The sequence below is a fragment of the Verticillium dahliae genome, genomic scaffold (assembly GCF_000150675.1).
Source record: "Verticillium dahliae VdLs.17 supercont1.5 genomic scaffold, whole genome shotgun sequence".
NCBI lineage: Eukaryota > Fungi > Ascomycota > Sordariomycetes > Glomerellales > Plectosphaerellaceae > Verticillium > Verticillium dahliae.
Window position 1 is genome coordinate 1,672,782 of NW_009276938.1, and position 12,520 is coordinate 1,685,301.

The 12,520-nt window shown below is 57.7% G+C and overlaps 2 protein-coding genes across 2 annotated transcripts; both read right to left on the bottom strand.

Annotated features, from left to right (window-relative positions):
• Nucleotides 1-8,182: 8,182 nt before the first annotated feature.
• On the bottom strand, nucleotides 8,183-9,933 carry VDAG_03517 (chromatin structure-remodeling complex protein RSC7; the record flags this gene model as incomplete). Its single annotated transcript, XM_009657382.1, has 3 exons — nucleotides 8,183-8,648; nucleotides 8,734-9,802; nucleotides 9,882-9,933. 3 exons carry the CDS (start codon nucleotides 9,931-9,933, stop codon nucleotides 8,183-8,185), a joined length of 1,587 nt encoding a protein of 528 aa, XP_009655677.1.
• A 501-nt stretch (nucleotides 9,934-10,434) lies between these two features.
• On the bottom strand, nucleotides 10,435-12,200 carry VDAG_03518 (uncharacterized protein; the record flags this gene model as incomplete). Its single annotated transcript, XM_009657383.1, has 5 exons — nucleotides 10,435-10,533; nucleotides 10,604-10,827; nucleotides 10,921-11,117; nucleotides 11,189-11,916; nucleotides 12,090-12,200. 5 exons carry the CDS (start codon nucleotides 12,198-12,200, stop codon nucleotides 10,435-10,437), a joined length of 1,359 nt encoding a protein of 452 aa, XP_009655678.1.
• Between the last annotated feature and the right edge of the window lie 320 nt (nucleotides 12,201-12,520).

Genomic DNA, 12,520 nt, shown 5'->3' on the forward strand with positions numbered 1-12,520 from the left:
TCAGGCGAGTAATGAGAACGGGCCATCGAAGGACTGCCAGGGTGGACAGAGCCTACGGCCTGCCTGCGTGTTACTGGTCACTGGTCACTGGGGGGCAGTTCGTTCACCTCCACATACAGCAGCAGCAAAACATCGCGAGTGGGAACGCCAGACCCCGGCCAGCAGCAATGTGCAACGTAATGATGGGGGAGGATTTATTCCCTCGTGCTCCTCTTCGTCTGGCATCGGCCTGGCCCTGGAAGCGCGTTACTGCGTTACTGCATTTGCTGGAACTTGCTTCGAAGAGGCAAGGCTCACGCTTGGGATGCGATGGGATGGGACATTGGCAGAGGCTGGCAGGAACGAGCCAGTGACAGCCGCCGAGACTGAAGGTGGTGTGGGCGCAGCGGTGGAGGAGGAACATGGAAGGTGCAGGAGGAGTCGACGCAGCTTGAGGGGGGGCGTGGTTCTGTCTCTTCGAGCCAATCTGAGCCTGGTGGGTCCATCAAGTTGTGGCCCCAAGCTGCTGCGCCAGCTGGAAGAAACTAGGGGAAAGCAAGTCCAGAGGGCGTCATTAGAGATTAACTGGGCGTTGTTTCAACGGTGTCATCGTCGGACCGGCCAGATTGCAGGCCACAAGCATCCTCTGGGCTGAGTCTCGCTTGCCCAAGTATTCGAAACATGCATTACAGCACAAGGCAAGGCCGACATACATGTACCTGCATACCTATCACCTATCTCTATACCTGCCTACTTACAAGTACATGTACCCCAACGCAGGTGCATACCTGCCTGCTAGCCTGGGTACCTACCCGGTCACCTACCTACCAAGGTCAGCCAAGTAAGTCACTTGCTCTGCAGAGAAACTGTGCAGGCATACATGGACCCAGCATCGTCGAGTCAATTTGAGCTGCCTCCGAGGAGAGAAAGCCCCCCGGAGCAGGACGGAGAATGCGAAAGCTCCGAGATGAGCGAGGTTGCAGGTTGACACCCCCGAACAGGTGATTAACACGAGAATTCCACTCAAGGCGGCATCCATTGCTTTTCGTTGAGAAACGAAACCAAAAGGTCTCGCCATCCGCCTGAGGCCACCACAAATGCCGCGTAACAAGTATGAGTTCAGGGTCTCCCTCATCTCCGCCACCACCTGCCCACTCAAATGAGCCCGTTGTCGAAAATGGAACAAGGAGGGATCGATGGTCAGCGTGCACACACGCCGCACAACCGACAGACCCCAAGTGTGGTCCCCCTGACGATTGGGCTGGACCCATTGACGAGGCGCGGTCTGTGAGCCCGAACGAACCATCCCGGCTGCAACGCGAAATGTCAGCAGTCCATGTGGACAGCAAGAAAAAAAAAGGGCGTGCAAGGGCATGCCCCAGATCACGACCCAATTCGCCTGTTGTTAGAAGCGCTCCAGCGTTAGCGCGGCCTTGGGAGTGGGATCGGCCTGGCAACTGGCGCGCTTTCGTTGCTGCTGGGACGAAGTGACGGTGAGAGAGAAGGAACCGGGTTGCCCACCAGTACATAGTACTTCGGCGTACTAGCTTGACTGTGTTTGAGTTTTGTCACACGAGCGATACCAGGAGCACAGTCACATCTGACCTCGTGCTCGAGGTATACTTTCTGCCATGGCCAGTCTCTATGATGAGTAAGGGACTTGAAGGTACCTGACTGGCCCCCAACAGTGCACTGCCGTACAGCCAGTGACTGTGCTGGGGATCCTGCCCCAACGCGGATTGGGTGGCAAAGAACCATTGCTTGCACAGTACGTCACTTGGTGCAGTAACTACCCACTTGGCTGGTGCACTGCCTAGCATTTTCCCCTTCCCCAAAACGAGTTGGTCCTCAGGAAGGTATTCTTGTTATTTTTTTCGCCTCCCGCAGATTCCGTTCCTGAGGAGCCTCCCACACCAAGACATCTTTGGGAGTAAGATATCATAAAGTCGTCGCCAAGGGATCGTCATGGACCTGGTGTATGCTTCTGCCCAGCATGCCGCTGACCGTCCTTCGCTCCTCAGATGCCAGCCTCATCCTTTTTTTAGGCATGCCGAATCACTGTTATTGAAGTTGACTGTTCAAGAAGCCTAGATGTGATTCTCAAGGCACAACCCAGAACATGGGATCAAGAAAAATAGACCCGCCACAATGGCATACTAATGTCGACGCTTGACAGCACAACTGGGCGCGCCTCGGAATGGAGCAGCCAAGTCCACCAAAACACCCCTGGGGATGATGCCCTGCACTACCGAACATGGTAGTCACCCTACCTCGCCTGGAAGATTGGGGAAACGCAACGTCTGTCACGCGTCTGGGTGCCATAGGTCATGAAAGAGGATACCAAATGCAGCTCCTCCTCGGTGCCTACGAGGTCAGCAACAGAGCCCAGAATATCCCGCACCCCGTACAGTACTTAGACTGTGTGCCTAGTCGGCGAAACGTCCAGGTTCGTATTGTCCCACTCCCGTCGTGCCTTGCTAGATCTCTGCTAGATGTCTCGCAGGTCAGAGGAATCCAGGCCGTGCTTCAAGCCATCTCCATGTCCCTACCCCGTCAAGAGGGGAACAAAAAAATCGTGACTCCACAACCACTACCTACTACCTACCAGCCCGTTAATCGGGCTGCTACCCTCGGCTTTCCGAGACGCCAACGTAGTCAAAAGGACGTTTTTTGATATAGGGAATTTTCTGAGAATCTAGGAAATCGGCTATACTGATGATCTTGGATTTTTATGGGTATTAAAGTGCTGATATCTTGTAAAAATGGTAGTTGTAGTGGTTGCAGTATTAATGGAGTCTCGATTTTTTTTTGTTCCCCTCTTGCCCGTCCAGGTGGCCCTCCAAAAAATGACTTGCCGAGCTGGCATCTGCCTGACATCAACCGGCTTGCCAGCGGCTTGGCTTGCCCAGGTGCATTTCGAGCGTCAAAGAACGTCCGAGATCCTCAGTAGCGATCAGGGACGCCCTCCCATTCGTCTCCTTTCAATGTGTCAATTTCTAAGCGTCCATCGCCCTTCCATGGAGCTCCAACTCTCGGCCATCAAATGCCTGACAGATATCGTTCCAATGCTGGGGCTCGCTGTCCGTGCCCTTTTCAGGATAGGTACCGACCAGAAGCCGGGGCCGGGTCTACGGTGGCCCGTCGTTTTATCACCCTCCTCTCTTACTTGCCTTGCATGCCGAAACGAGTCTATTAACCAAAACCAGGACTAACTCCCTGAGAGAAAAAAGCACCAGTTCAGCGGTAACTTTTTGCTTGACATGCAACTTAGTCGATAGCAGGCGTATGCGTGGCGAAATAGTGTCATCTGTCAGGTCAGCTGCGTCGTCTTTTCGGCAGGCTCGTGTGGCTGGCGCTGTGAATGAGCGCCGGTGCCTATCGAATGTTGACCACTCTATCCCTGTGGACAGACGCGCGAAAGACAGCACAGCTCGGCCTCGCTTTGGCACTCCCTTACGCCGCCACAGCCCACCCGGTCGGTGCCATGGGGATTTGGTGACGCTTCGTCCACACTTGCTCTCAGCTCATCAGCAAATTCCAGGTCTACCACCACCCCAAAGCTCTGTCGTATTGTCACCACAGCAAATCCAGTGGTCAGTCGTTGGGTATTCTTACGAGAGTCTCAAAGTCGAACCAGCTGGCCGAGGCAGAACGCCGGCCTGTCCAGTCAGCCGATGAAGAGGCGTCACACTGTTTCTTGCCGTACGGCCAATCGGAGCCTGGATAATTCAGACGGATGGCCTGAGGGTTGAACTCCAACGAGGCCCGAGATGTGAGATCTGTGCCCCACAGGACTAATCGTGAGCCTCCCCTGGTGCCAGCGCACGCCCCCTCTCGACTCAGGCCACCAAGCTCATGTTCCTTTTGCTGCGTTTCTAGAAGCCCTTAGTGGGGGTCCTATACTACGAATTTCGATGATGGCTTTATGGGCAAACCGGTACTTTCCGTTCATAAAATCGATGTTGTCAAGAAAGCTGTTGCAAGATGCAACTAGCAAGCCGTCAAGGGATATCTGTCGAGTAAAGGTATGTAAGGGATTGGCAAGCGGGCTCAGCCTCTCATCACCCGTGCGGGCCGTCGACATTACTGCACCGCCTCATCACAGCTGGAAGCCTCGTCTCTCCGAGCCTCGTGAGGCACCTCCAATCTATAGGCTGAATGAGACCCAGAAATGGAACAGATTCTGAACACGAGCCATCTCCAATAGATGACTCCCAAGGGCGCCAACGCTGTCTACGACCGACAAGACAACCTGACTACCGCCACTTGTCATCATCGCTCTCAATTTACAGCATGAATGCCCTGTGCGGACATCCCTGTCATGCTTTTCCTGGAAACCCGAGGGTCAAGGATCGCCGGGTGCTGCTAACTCAGCGTCAACTTCGGGACCCACAAGGGTCCAGCTCCACCGACGGACTGGGAGGGATGCCTGTCGATTCGCGACTAAAAAGCTCTGGTGGGCCATCAAGTGTTGTTGATCGCAGGGAGAGGGGTTTTTTTCTTTCATTCTTGTGATGTGAAGCAGGCCCCAGGCACCGCAACAACAAGCCAGCAAAACATCGTAACGCCTCCCCCGCCTCTCTCTTCTCCATCGGGCGACCCCTGAGTCCACTCATGTTGGCAAGCTTCGGCAGGGTTTCCCAGATTACCAGATCACTTGCATATCCCAACTAGTGAGAGGAATTTCCCGCATCTGCTCACCGCAACGCGCAGGTCAAAATGGGCTTGGTGGGATTGGAGACTTTTGGGGGGGCATGCGCCGAAAGCGTCGCCAGGCTCTCAAACGCCTCCTCCTTAGGTGGTGCTCTTCGCCGAGCGCTCGGAGGACGCATCTCTACCACTGACTGTTCTGGGGCCAGCGCTTGAGCGTATACAGCGTGGGGTATTGTCTCATCTGCAAGTTGACTCCTGTTGACTCCGAACCGCTGGTGCCAATAGCAGCCGTTCGTACAGTGACTATTCCACATCACCGGACAACCGGCTTTGGCAGCTGGTCTTTTTCTTGAGTCAAGGGGTGATCCTGCCTATACAGCCATTGCGTGAAAAGCAGAAGAAAACTAGACCACGCTGGCGCAAGATGCCGAGACTAACGTATCGCAGCCATGAACTACTGGATTGTTGCCGTCATCCTCGTCCAACACGATGCGTTTGGACAAAGGGTCACTACAGCGCAAAGTGCAGTTTTTTCTTCTCTCTCCGTCGATCATACATACCGTCACGACGATCCACATTACTGGTGTATCACTCCACTCATATTCTGGGCTCTTTGGGTTCCAGAACGTTTGCTCTGTCGTTGTCGGATGAGCTCTTGATCCGCGCTGCACTCCTCTAGGACTGATCTTCTCTCAACCCCTCAGCCCCTGACCCTCCTGTGCCATCACAGGAGGTTGGTCAGCTCCCTCACATCTGCGCCACTCGTCCCGTCTCCGCGTCTGACGCACGCGACTAACTAACTGTCTGTGACTGGTTTGCTCGGCGCTCCGCTTCTTCTTGACGATGGGGCGAAAAAGAGGAGGAAAGAAAACTCTCGAGACCGGCACACAGTGCAGGAAGCTGTCGACGGCCATCACACGGCAGCATGGTCGGCAGCCAGGCACGCCGCATATGCGTATGCTGCTTCAGGTCTCTTGGCTTGTTCGCAGTTAGCTACTGGGCCGGCATGTGTAATGCGTGTGTGAGCGTGGTGCTGGAAAATGGCAGGGCTGTTTGGTGTGTACTGGGCTTGAATGGCGCTCCCAATGCATTGCTCAGTCTTCCCCGCCCGTCCTCTTGCCTCCCTCGCTACACTGCACCGGCTTGCCGAGGAGCTCTCTGCTTGTCAGTCCTCGGCTGCAGGGCAGGGACGGGCGCACGCAGGCGGTGTGGGATCCATCACGAGGGGGACTCGTCTGCGAATCGGGACTGGTCGAACCCCATGCCGCCGCCTGGTGCAAGTTCCAGGCGCTTGCTCTCGGGTCACGTCTCAAGGTGCGGCACCAACAACGTCAGCAGGGTATGGGAAGCTGTATCTGTCGGGAGACGAGAGCACAGACTCGCCCTTTCCCTACCTCCTCCTGGACCCCCTCCTGGTCTTTGCCCTCTTCGTCTGGGCCTCGAGGATCGTGGGATGCCTACTGCATCACATTGGGCCGTTGCCGGGCTAAACAGGCCCCCTTTGCACAGGGGCGGGGCATCTAGGATGGATTCTTCCACCTGAGCGAGAGCCCTCGTGTGCGCTTTTTAGGGAGCATTCAACGGACGTCACCGTCTCGCCGCCAGACCACCACCACCACCACTATTTCCATGTCATCTCGATGGCTGGCCGCGAGTATTGACGTAGTTTGCCACGGCCAACCAGCCACTGCCTGGCAGCCTAGCTACCTGAATGCGCTTCTGACCGCCTTTCTCCAGGCAGTAGGTAGGACCAGAAGCCGAGCACGCAGCAAAGAGAGCCCCGTCTCCGCCCGCCGGGTGTGGGATTTTGGTGGTCTCGATGGGCGGGCCTCTCGACGGCACACGGATCTGGGGGCTCGAGTTCCGAACGATTAATTGCTGCTGTCGCTGCCTGTAACTCGTCGACCACCCTCACGAGACTCTGGTGACGGCACTACTGGTGCACGAGAGCAATCAGTGTACTACGCCCCAGACCGGACACACGGTGTCTCTGTCTCGAAAAGTAATTCTGAGCGTGACCTCAGCTCAATGTAGCAAATGGTTCTTGGCCATGCTCCGTCCTATCGCAGGAGCATCGAACCGCGCGCCGGTACAGTCTTCCGCCTCCCGGGACCTACAGTCCACCAAATGGGAATTCAATGTTTGCCCCGACACGGCCCTTGCCCCCTTCTGCCCATTGCTCATCATCCGTCACGTACACACATGCACACAAAGTGCCCCCCGGAGCGAGGCACCCAAGACACCCAGTTTCGCAATACCACCTCAAATCCAATAGTCGAGTCATCGCCCAGCCCGGACGCCGTGCCTGCTGCCTGCGAACCCCCCCAATCATCCACCCTCCACAACCCATCACATTTGGTCCGTGGCCAGGTGGGTGGGTGTTCTCGCTCGCCAGGCTCCGACAGTCGGACACGCGCGCCTGCGGATCGAGTACTGTTTCGACCGCGTGCTGTACTGCTCTGTCCGGGGTGGAAGCCTGCCTAGGCCTTTTGTCTCGTGAACGATTGGTTGCTGTTGCTGCTGCTGGTGTGCCGCCGGGCTGGCAGCCATTTCTTCCACTCCTCGCCCCCGGACGATTTGTTCGCAACCGCCCCCAGGTGACGCGGGCGTCGCCGAGGCTTACCATTGCAACGTGACGCACCGAGTGCTTACAGATGTAGTGCTGCGCCTAGATCGGAGATCCTGCTCCTTCGTACGTCTCGTGTCGGACAAAGATGTTGCCTAAATTGGGGGGGTTGATAGGAAGGGAATCGGTTGGGTTGGGCTGATGGTAAGGCAACTAACTGCAGTGGATGGATTTCACGGTCACACAACGTCACTGCGCGGCGAAGATGACGAAGCACGAGGCACGAGAAGAGACAAGAATGATTTCTCTCCGTGTTCCGCCCTCCTTTCTCGACCCCCCCTCCCCCCCATCGTCCTGTAAAGAAGAAGAAATTGTACAATGATCTTTCCCACACACACGACCATGCGATTGAACGCAGAGTTTTGCGGTGCCGACCTGAGTCGGGGGAGAGAACGCAACGATCTCCCCCGTTTTCCCACAACCGTTGAACAACACCCCCAACGCCAGCCAGAGTCCAAAAATGATTTTCCGATTAAACTCCCACTCCCACTTCCCCCCGTTGCTGTGTGTGCAGTTGCCCCCTCATCCAAGACAAGTGTCGATCATGGCGGGCTACACCGTGACGCCACGAGGTTGCTTGTCCTGCTTGCCGACTCAATGCATTGTTGACGTCTCCCGCCGCACATACGTGCCGTTTTGTCTGGTAGGTGTACCGTCCTGTCTGGCGGGGATGCCATTTTGTCTGGGAGGTGTACCATCCTGCCTGGCAGGTATGCCGTTCTGTCTAGCAGGCGTGCCATTCAGTCTCGTAGGCGTGCCAGTCTCTCTCGTGGGCGTGCCATGACGCCTGGTGGGCGTTGTGCCATTCGGCCTCGCAGGTGTACCATTCTGTCTAGTAGGCGTACCGCTCGGTCTAGGAGGCATGCCATGCCATCTCGCCGGCGTTCCATTCTGTCCGAAACTGACGCCGTCTCCCTGAGGGACCTACCGGAAGGGGACGACGGCGCGATCGATGATGGGCTCGCCGCGTGCGCATACGTCCGTCTCGTTGCCCCAGCGTGCGGCCCAGTCGACCTCGCGCTGGGCGGCGCGGTCAAAGGCGGCGCGGCACGCGGGCGGCAGCAGGTCCTTGATGTCGTCCGAGACGCCGCACAGGCCGTCAAAGGGGGCAAGAAAGTCGGCGGCGGGCCGCTGCTTGGACGAGGACGAGGGGGCCATGCCGGCGGGGGCCGACTCGTAGTAAATGTCGAGGACCTGGGCGTTGCGGGCGACGGCGGGGGGCAGGCGCGGGAAGACGGGCGTCGGCGCGGGCTCGTCTTCGGGGGCCACCTGCTCGATGCGCGTGTGGGTCGGCTGCATGATCGAGGGGTACTGCATCATGTTTGTGTGCACGTCGTAGATGCCGCGGTTCTGGTAGCGGCGGATGGCGTTGATTGATGTGTTGAAGGTGCTGCTCTCAGTTAGCCACGTTCGTTCCATGGAATGTGCCCGACAGGAAATGGGCCCGACAAATATTGGGCCCAGCAAGAACATACCTGGCTTCGCGCGCGTGCTCGAGCATCCAGTTGGTGTTGTTGACGTTGACGCGGCGCTTCTTGACCTCGACCTTGCCGACGATGGGGTCGGCTGCCGTCGGGGCGTTTTGGTGGTAGACGGAGCTGGCGCCGTGCCAGGCGACGTACTGGTTCTTGTTGTACGGCTCGGCGGGATTGTACATGTCGTTGGGGTCGGCGAGGTCGCCCTCGGTGACGCCCTCCTCCTCTCGGGCGTCGGCGACGCGGTAGTCGTCGAGGACGCGGCGGCCACCGACGACGATGCGCGCACCAAATTCGCGGAAGACGGAACGGGCAGTAACGATTCCTATCGACCGGCCCTTGTACGAGTGCGGGATGATCTCGCGATCAATCATGTCGCGCTTCTCCTCGTCGTCGACGATAATCTTGTGCAACTTGAGGTGCTTGGTGAAGAAGAGGTACGAGTCGCGGAAGCCGACGCAACGGGCGGGTTCGGTTGACAACATGTAGAGGCGGTTGCCGCGTCCGAGGACGGTAAAGGTGCGGCAGCGGTACTCGCGGTCGCCGAGCAGGTTGCCCGACTTGTCGACCTTTGTCTCGCCGTCGGGGTCCTCGGGCAGGACGCACTCGTCGTTGACAATGTCGACCTCGGTGCCCTCCTTGTCGATGGCCTGGCGCAGCTTCAGCGGCGCCTGGCCAGGACCGGGCTTGCGACCGCCGCGTCCGCGCCAGCCGCCACGACCGCGACGACGAGGCGTGTCGGCCTCGGAGGCGGGCACCGTGATCATGGGGTCCCAGTCGGGTGGGCGGTTCTTCGGCGGACGGCCGAGACGCTTGCGGCGGACGGTGGCCACGGGCGGCGGTGTGGGTTCCTTGACAGAGGCTTCTGTGTCTTCAGCGTCCGGTTCGCCGGCCGCTTCTTCCTGGTCGGCGTCATCGTTATTCGAATCGTCTGCCTTCTCCTGCTCGTCGTCGTCGTCATCGTCGGCCTCGGGTTCGGGAGGCTCATCGGGTTCGGATGCTGGCTCATCAGGAATATCAGGCATGGGCTCATCATCCTCGATGCCCTCAAATGCGCGTGGTGTACTCTCTGTGAAGGCATCATATCAGCATGCATGCGAATCCATGTTGCCATGCGCCATGTGAGGAGAGAACAGGGAGAAGCTCACGAAGGGCAGCCGATGCGCGTCTAGCGGCGGCGCGACCAGATCTTCGACCCATCGCTGCTGAAGCACAGCCTGTGCGTGCGTCGTTGATGCAATGCTTGCAGTGGTAGCGGATGATGCGGACGAAAAATAGGCGGGCTCAATTGCAGCTGGCAGATGCTTGGCTGGGGGTGGTCTTAAGGATTCGCGATCATGGAGCGGCCGTGGACGATCTCAGCCTGGTCGCGGTCGCGTTTGGTCGTTCCTTCCTCTGGGCCACAGATTTACGGGCCCGCACGTGATGCGCTTTACTGTGTGTAAAGTTATAATTTCAGGCACGGTGCATCCAGAACACCACGATCCTGTGAACAGGACCACCTCGCAAATGATCCGATGATCAGATACACAGCGTCACTGTTCAATGCTGCTCATGGCGCCCCTCCCCGAATCCATGAGCATCCACAGTTGATGCTACATCTCTTTCCAGTAAATCCAAATCACGTCTGGATATGGCATCTCCTGCCTGGGTCTTCGACAGAAATCCTTGCATGATTGGAACCACATCTATCCTCCCACCTCAGCTTGTCGCCAGCGCCTCAGGCGATGCACCACTGCCGGCCTGCAACGCCCTCAGCGCATCCGAGTTCCTCCTTGGTGCAGACTGTAGCGGCACATCCTATCGGTCGCCAATGTCAGCATGCACAGAGCATCCATGCATTCGCGCACCGGGAAGCAGCTTCTCTTACCTTCCACACTTCTTCAAAGCCCCCAGATCTGACATACAGCACGCCGGGGCCCTCCACTGCGTCGACCGTCATGGCTTGGATCTTGCGCCAGATATCGTCCCCCTTCAGAACAGCCCACGACTTGTCGTCATACTTGCTCATCAGTTCGTGGCACAGAGCATTCACTCGCGCCTGCTTGATGGCGTGTCCGTCGTCGCCAAAGTCCTGGAGCAGCAGCCCAATCTCTAGACGCGGGTGGCCGTGTCAGCCAGAGACGCACAGCTGGACATCAAGCATCGCAACTTCGCAATGCTCCCCACATCGACATCGACACTCACCTCGTACAGACCCTTCGATTGGTCTCTTGGACTCGTAAGAAACGATACCCTCGAGGGAAATCTCTGGACAGCCTCGCGCTACATACTCGAGAAAGTCCATCCTGATCTTCCACTCGAGTAGCCGCGCTTTATCTGCCGGCGAGATCCATGCCTGCTTGTTGATCGTCAGGTAAAAGATGGCCGAGTTGACATGGTGCCTGCCCGTGACGTTAGCAAGGCAGTCGTTTCCCCTTCGGCATGACAAGGTTTACACCTCGCGACCACGTACATCAGAAAAAAGTCATATTTCACGTAGTGCGGCGGGTGAATGGCGGCGCTCGACGCGACATAGATGATCGTGTGCAGCATCTCCGCCGTTCTCTCCTCTACTTCGTCTTCTCCCACGTGCACCTGCGCCAATGCCGCAAGCATGGCCTCTTCCGCTCGCTGTAGAATGCCGTCGCGAATCTTGTTGCTGTCCGTGAAGCGAGCCGCGCGCCGAAGCTGAGGGTCGGCCCTGAGGCCCTGGAACAGGGAGAGCAGCGTCGGCATTTTGGCGGGTTGCGATACATGCCGCGCTCGGCGCTCGCTCTTGAGCAGCAGGCCATCGAGACCGTCGCGCTGATGTACGCATGTCTGGGCCAGGGCCTCCGCGACGATGGCGGGCTGCTTCCATTCCAGCGCGAACATGAGCTGGAGCAGCGAGTGCAGGACGCCGGCGTGGAGACGGATGAGCAGGTCATTGGCGTGCGCGTCTCCCTTGAAGAGGTACTCGTTGACGACGGCTTCGTAGCCCTTGTCGTCGATGACCTGCTGGAAATGGGCCAGAAAGTCGGGGTAGTACTCGTCACGCCCGAGATAGGGTGCGGCATTGTCCCACGATGCGGCCAGCGCGGATACGATATCGCCGTGGCGCGGCTCGACTGCGCGCTGTAGCGAGTCTCGGAGCGAATACGCCCTCTCGAGTTGCGCGACGCTGGCGCCGGTGCCGTACAGAGCCAGGATGTGGTGAGGCATCTGGCAGAAGCCGTCAACATGCGATGCGTAGGCACCGCCGGAACGGCGTCCAACTCACATGGTCGTGGAATCCCTTATTGTTGAGGAAAACGTGGTGATTCTAAGCATAGTTCGTCTCGTCAACCCGACGATCAAGGCAGCGCTGTTCACACGGAACACGCGATGCAGCCTACCTCTAGGTCATGGTTCAACAGCTCGCTTGCCTTGGCGGCCGCCTCGCTGGTCTGTTGGACCTCCCATAGCCCCGTGTTCTCGGGTGAGATGCATATTGACTTGGCCGACATGATGCTCAATATAGATAGAGCTGAGGTACTAAGAGTATTCCCTTGCCGCCAAAGACCTTTGTGCCTCTTCGTCTCAAGTCACATCGAGCCCTTCTTCAAGCGAGCGCCGCGACATACTTTATATCCTTCTCTGGGGAGGTAGCTGCTGATCGAGGTGCATTCGACACTCCCCGCTCTCGATTTATCAGCCGATCGCGTAGGGCTGCCAATAAAGTCAAACGGATTGCTCATTGACGCGCATGGTCTACCAATTTGTCCTAGTCTCACCGGCTTCGCATGTGGAATTGTGGGGTGCAACGAATGACGTCAAGGCCCCTTCA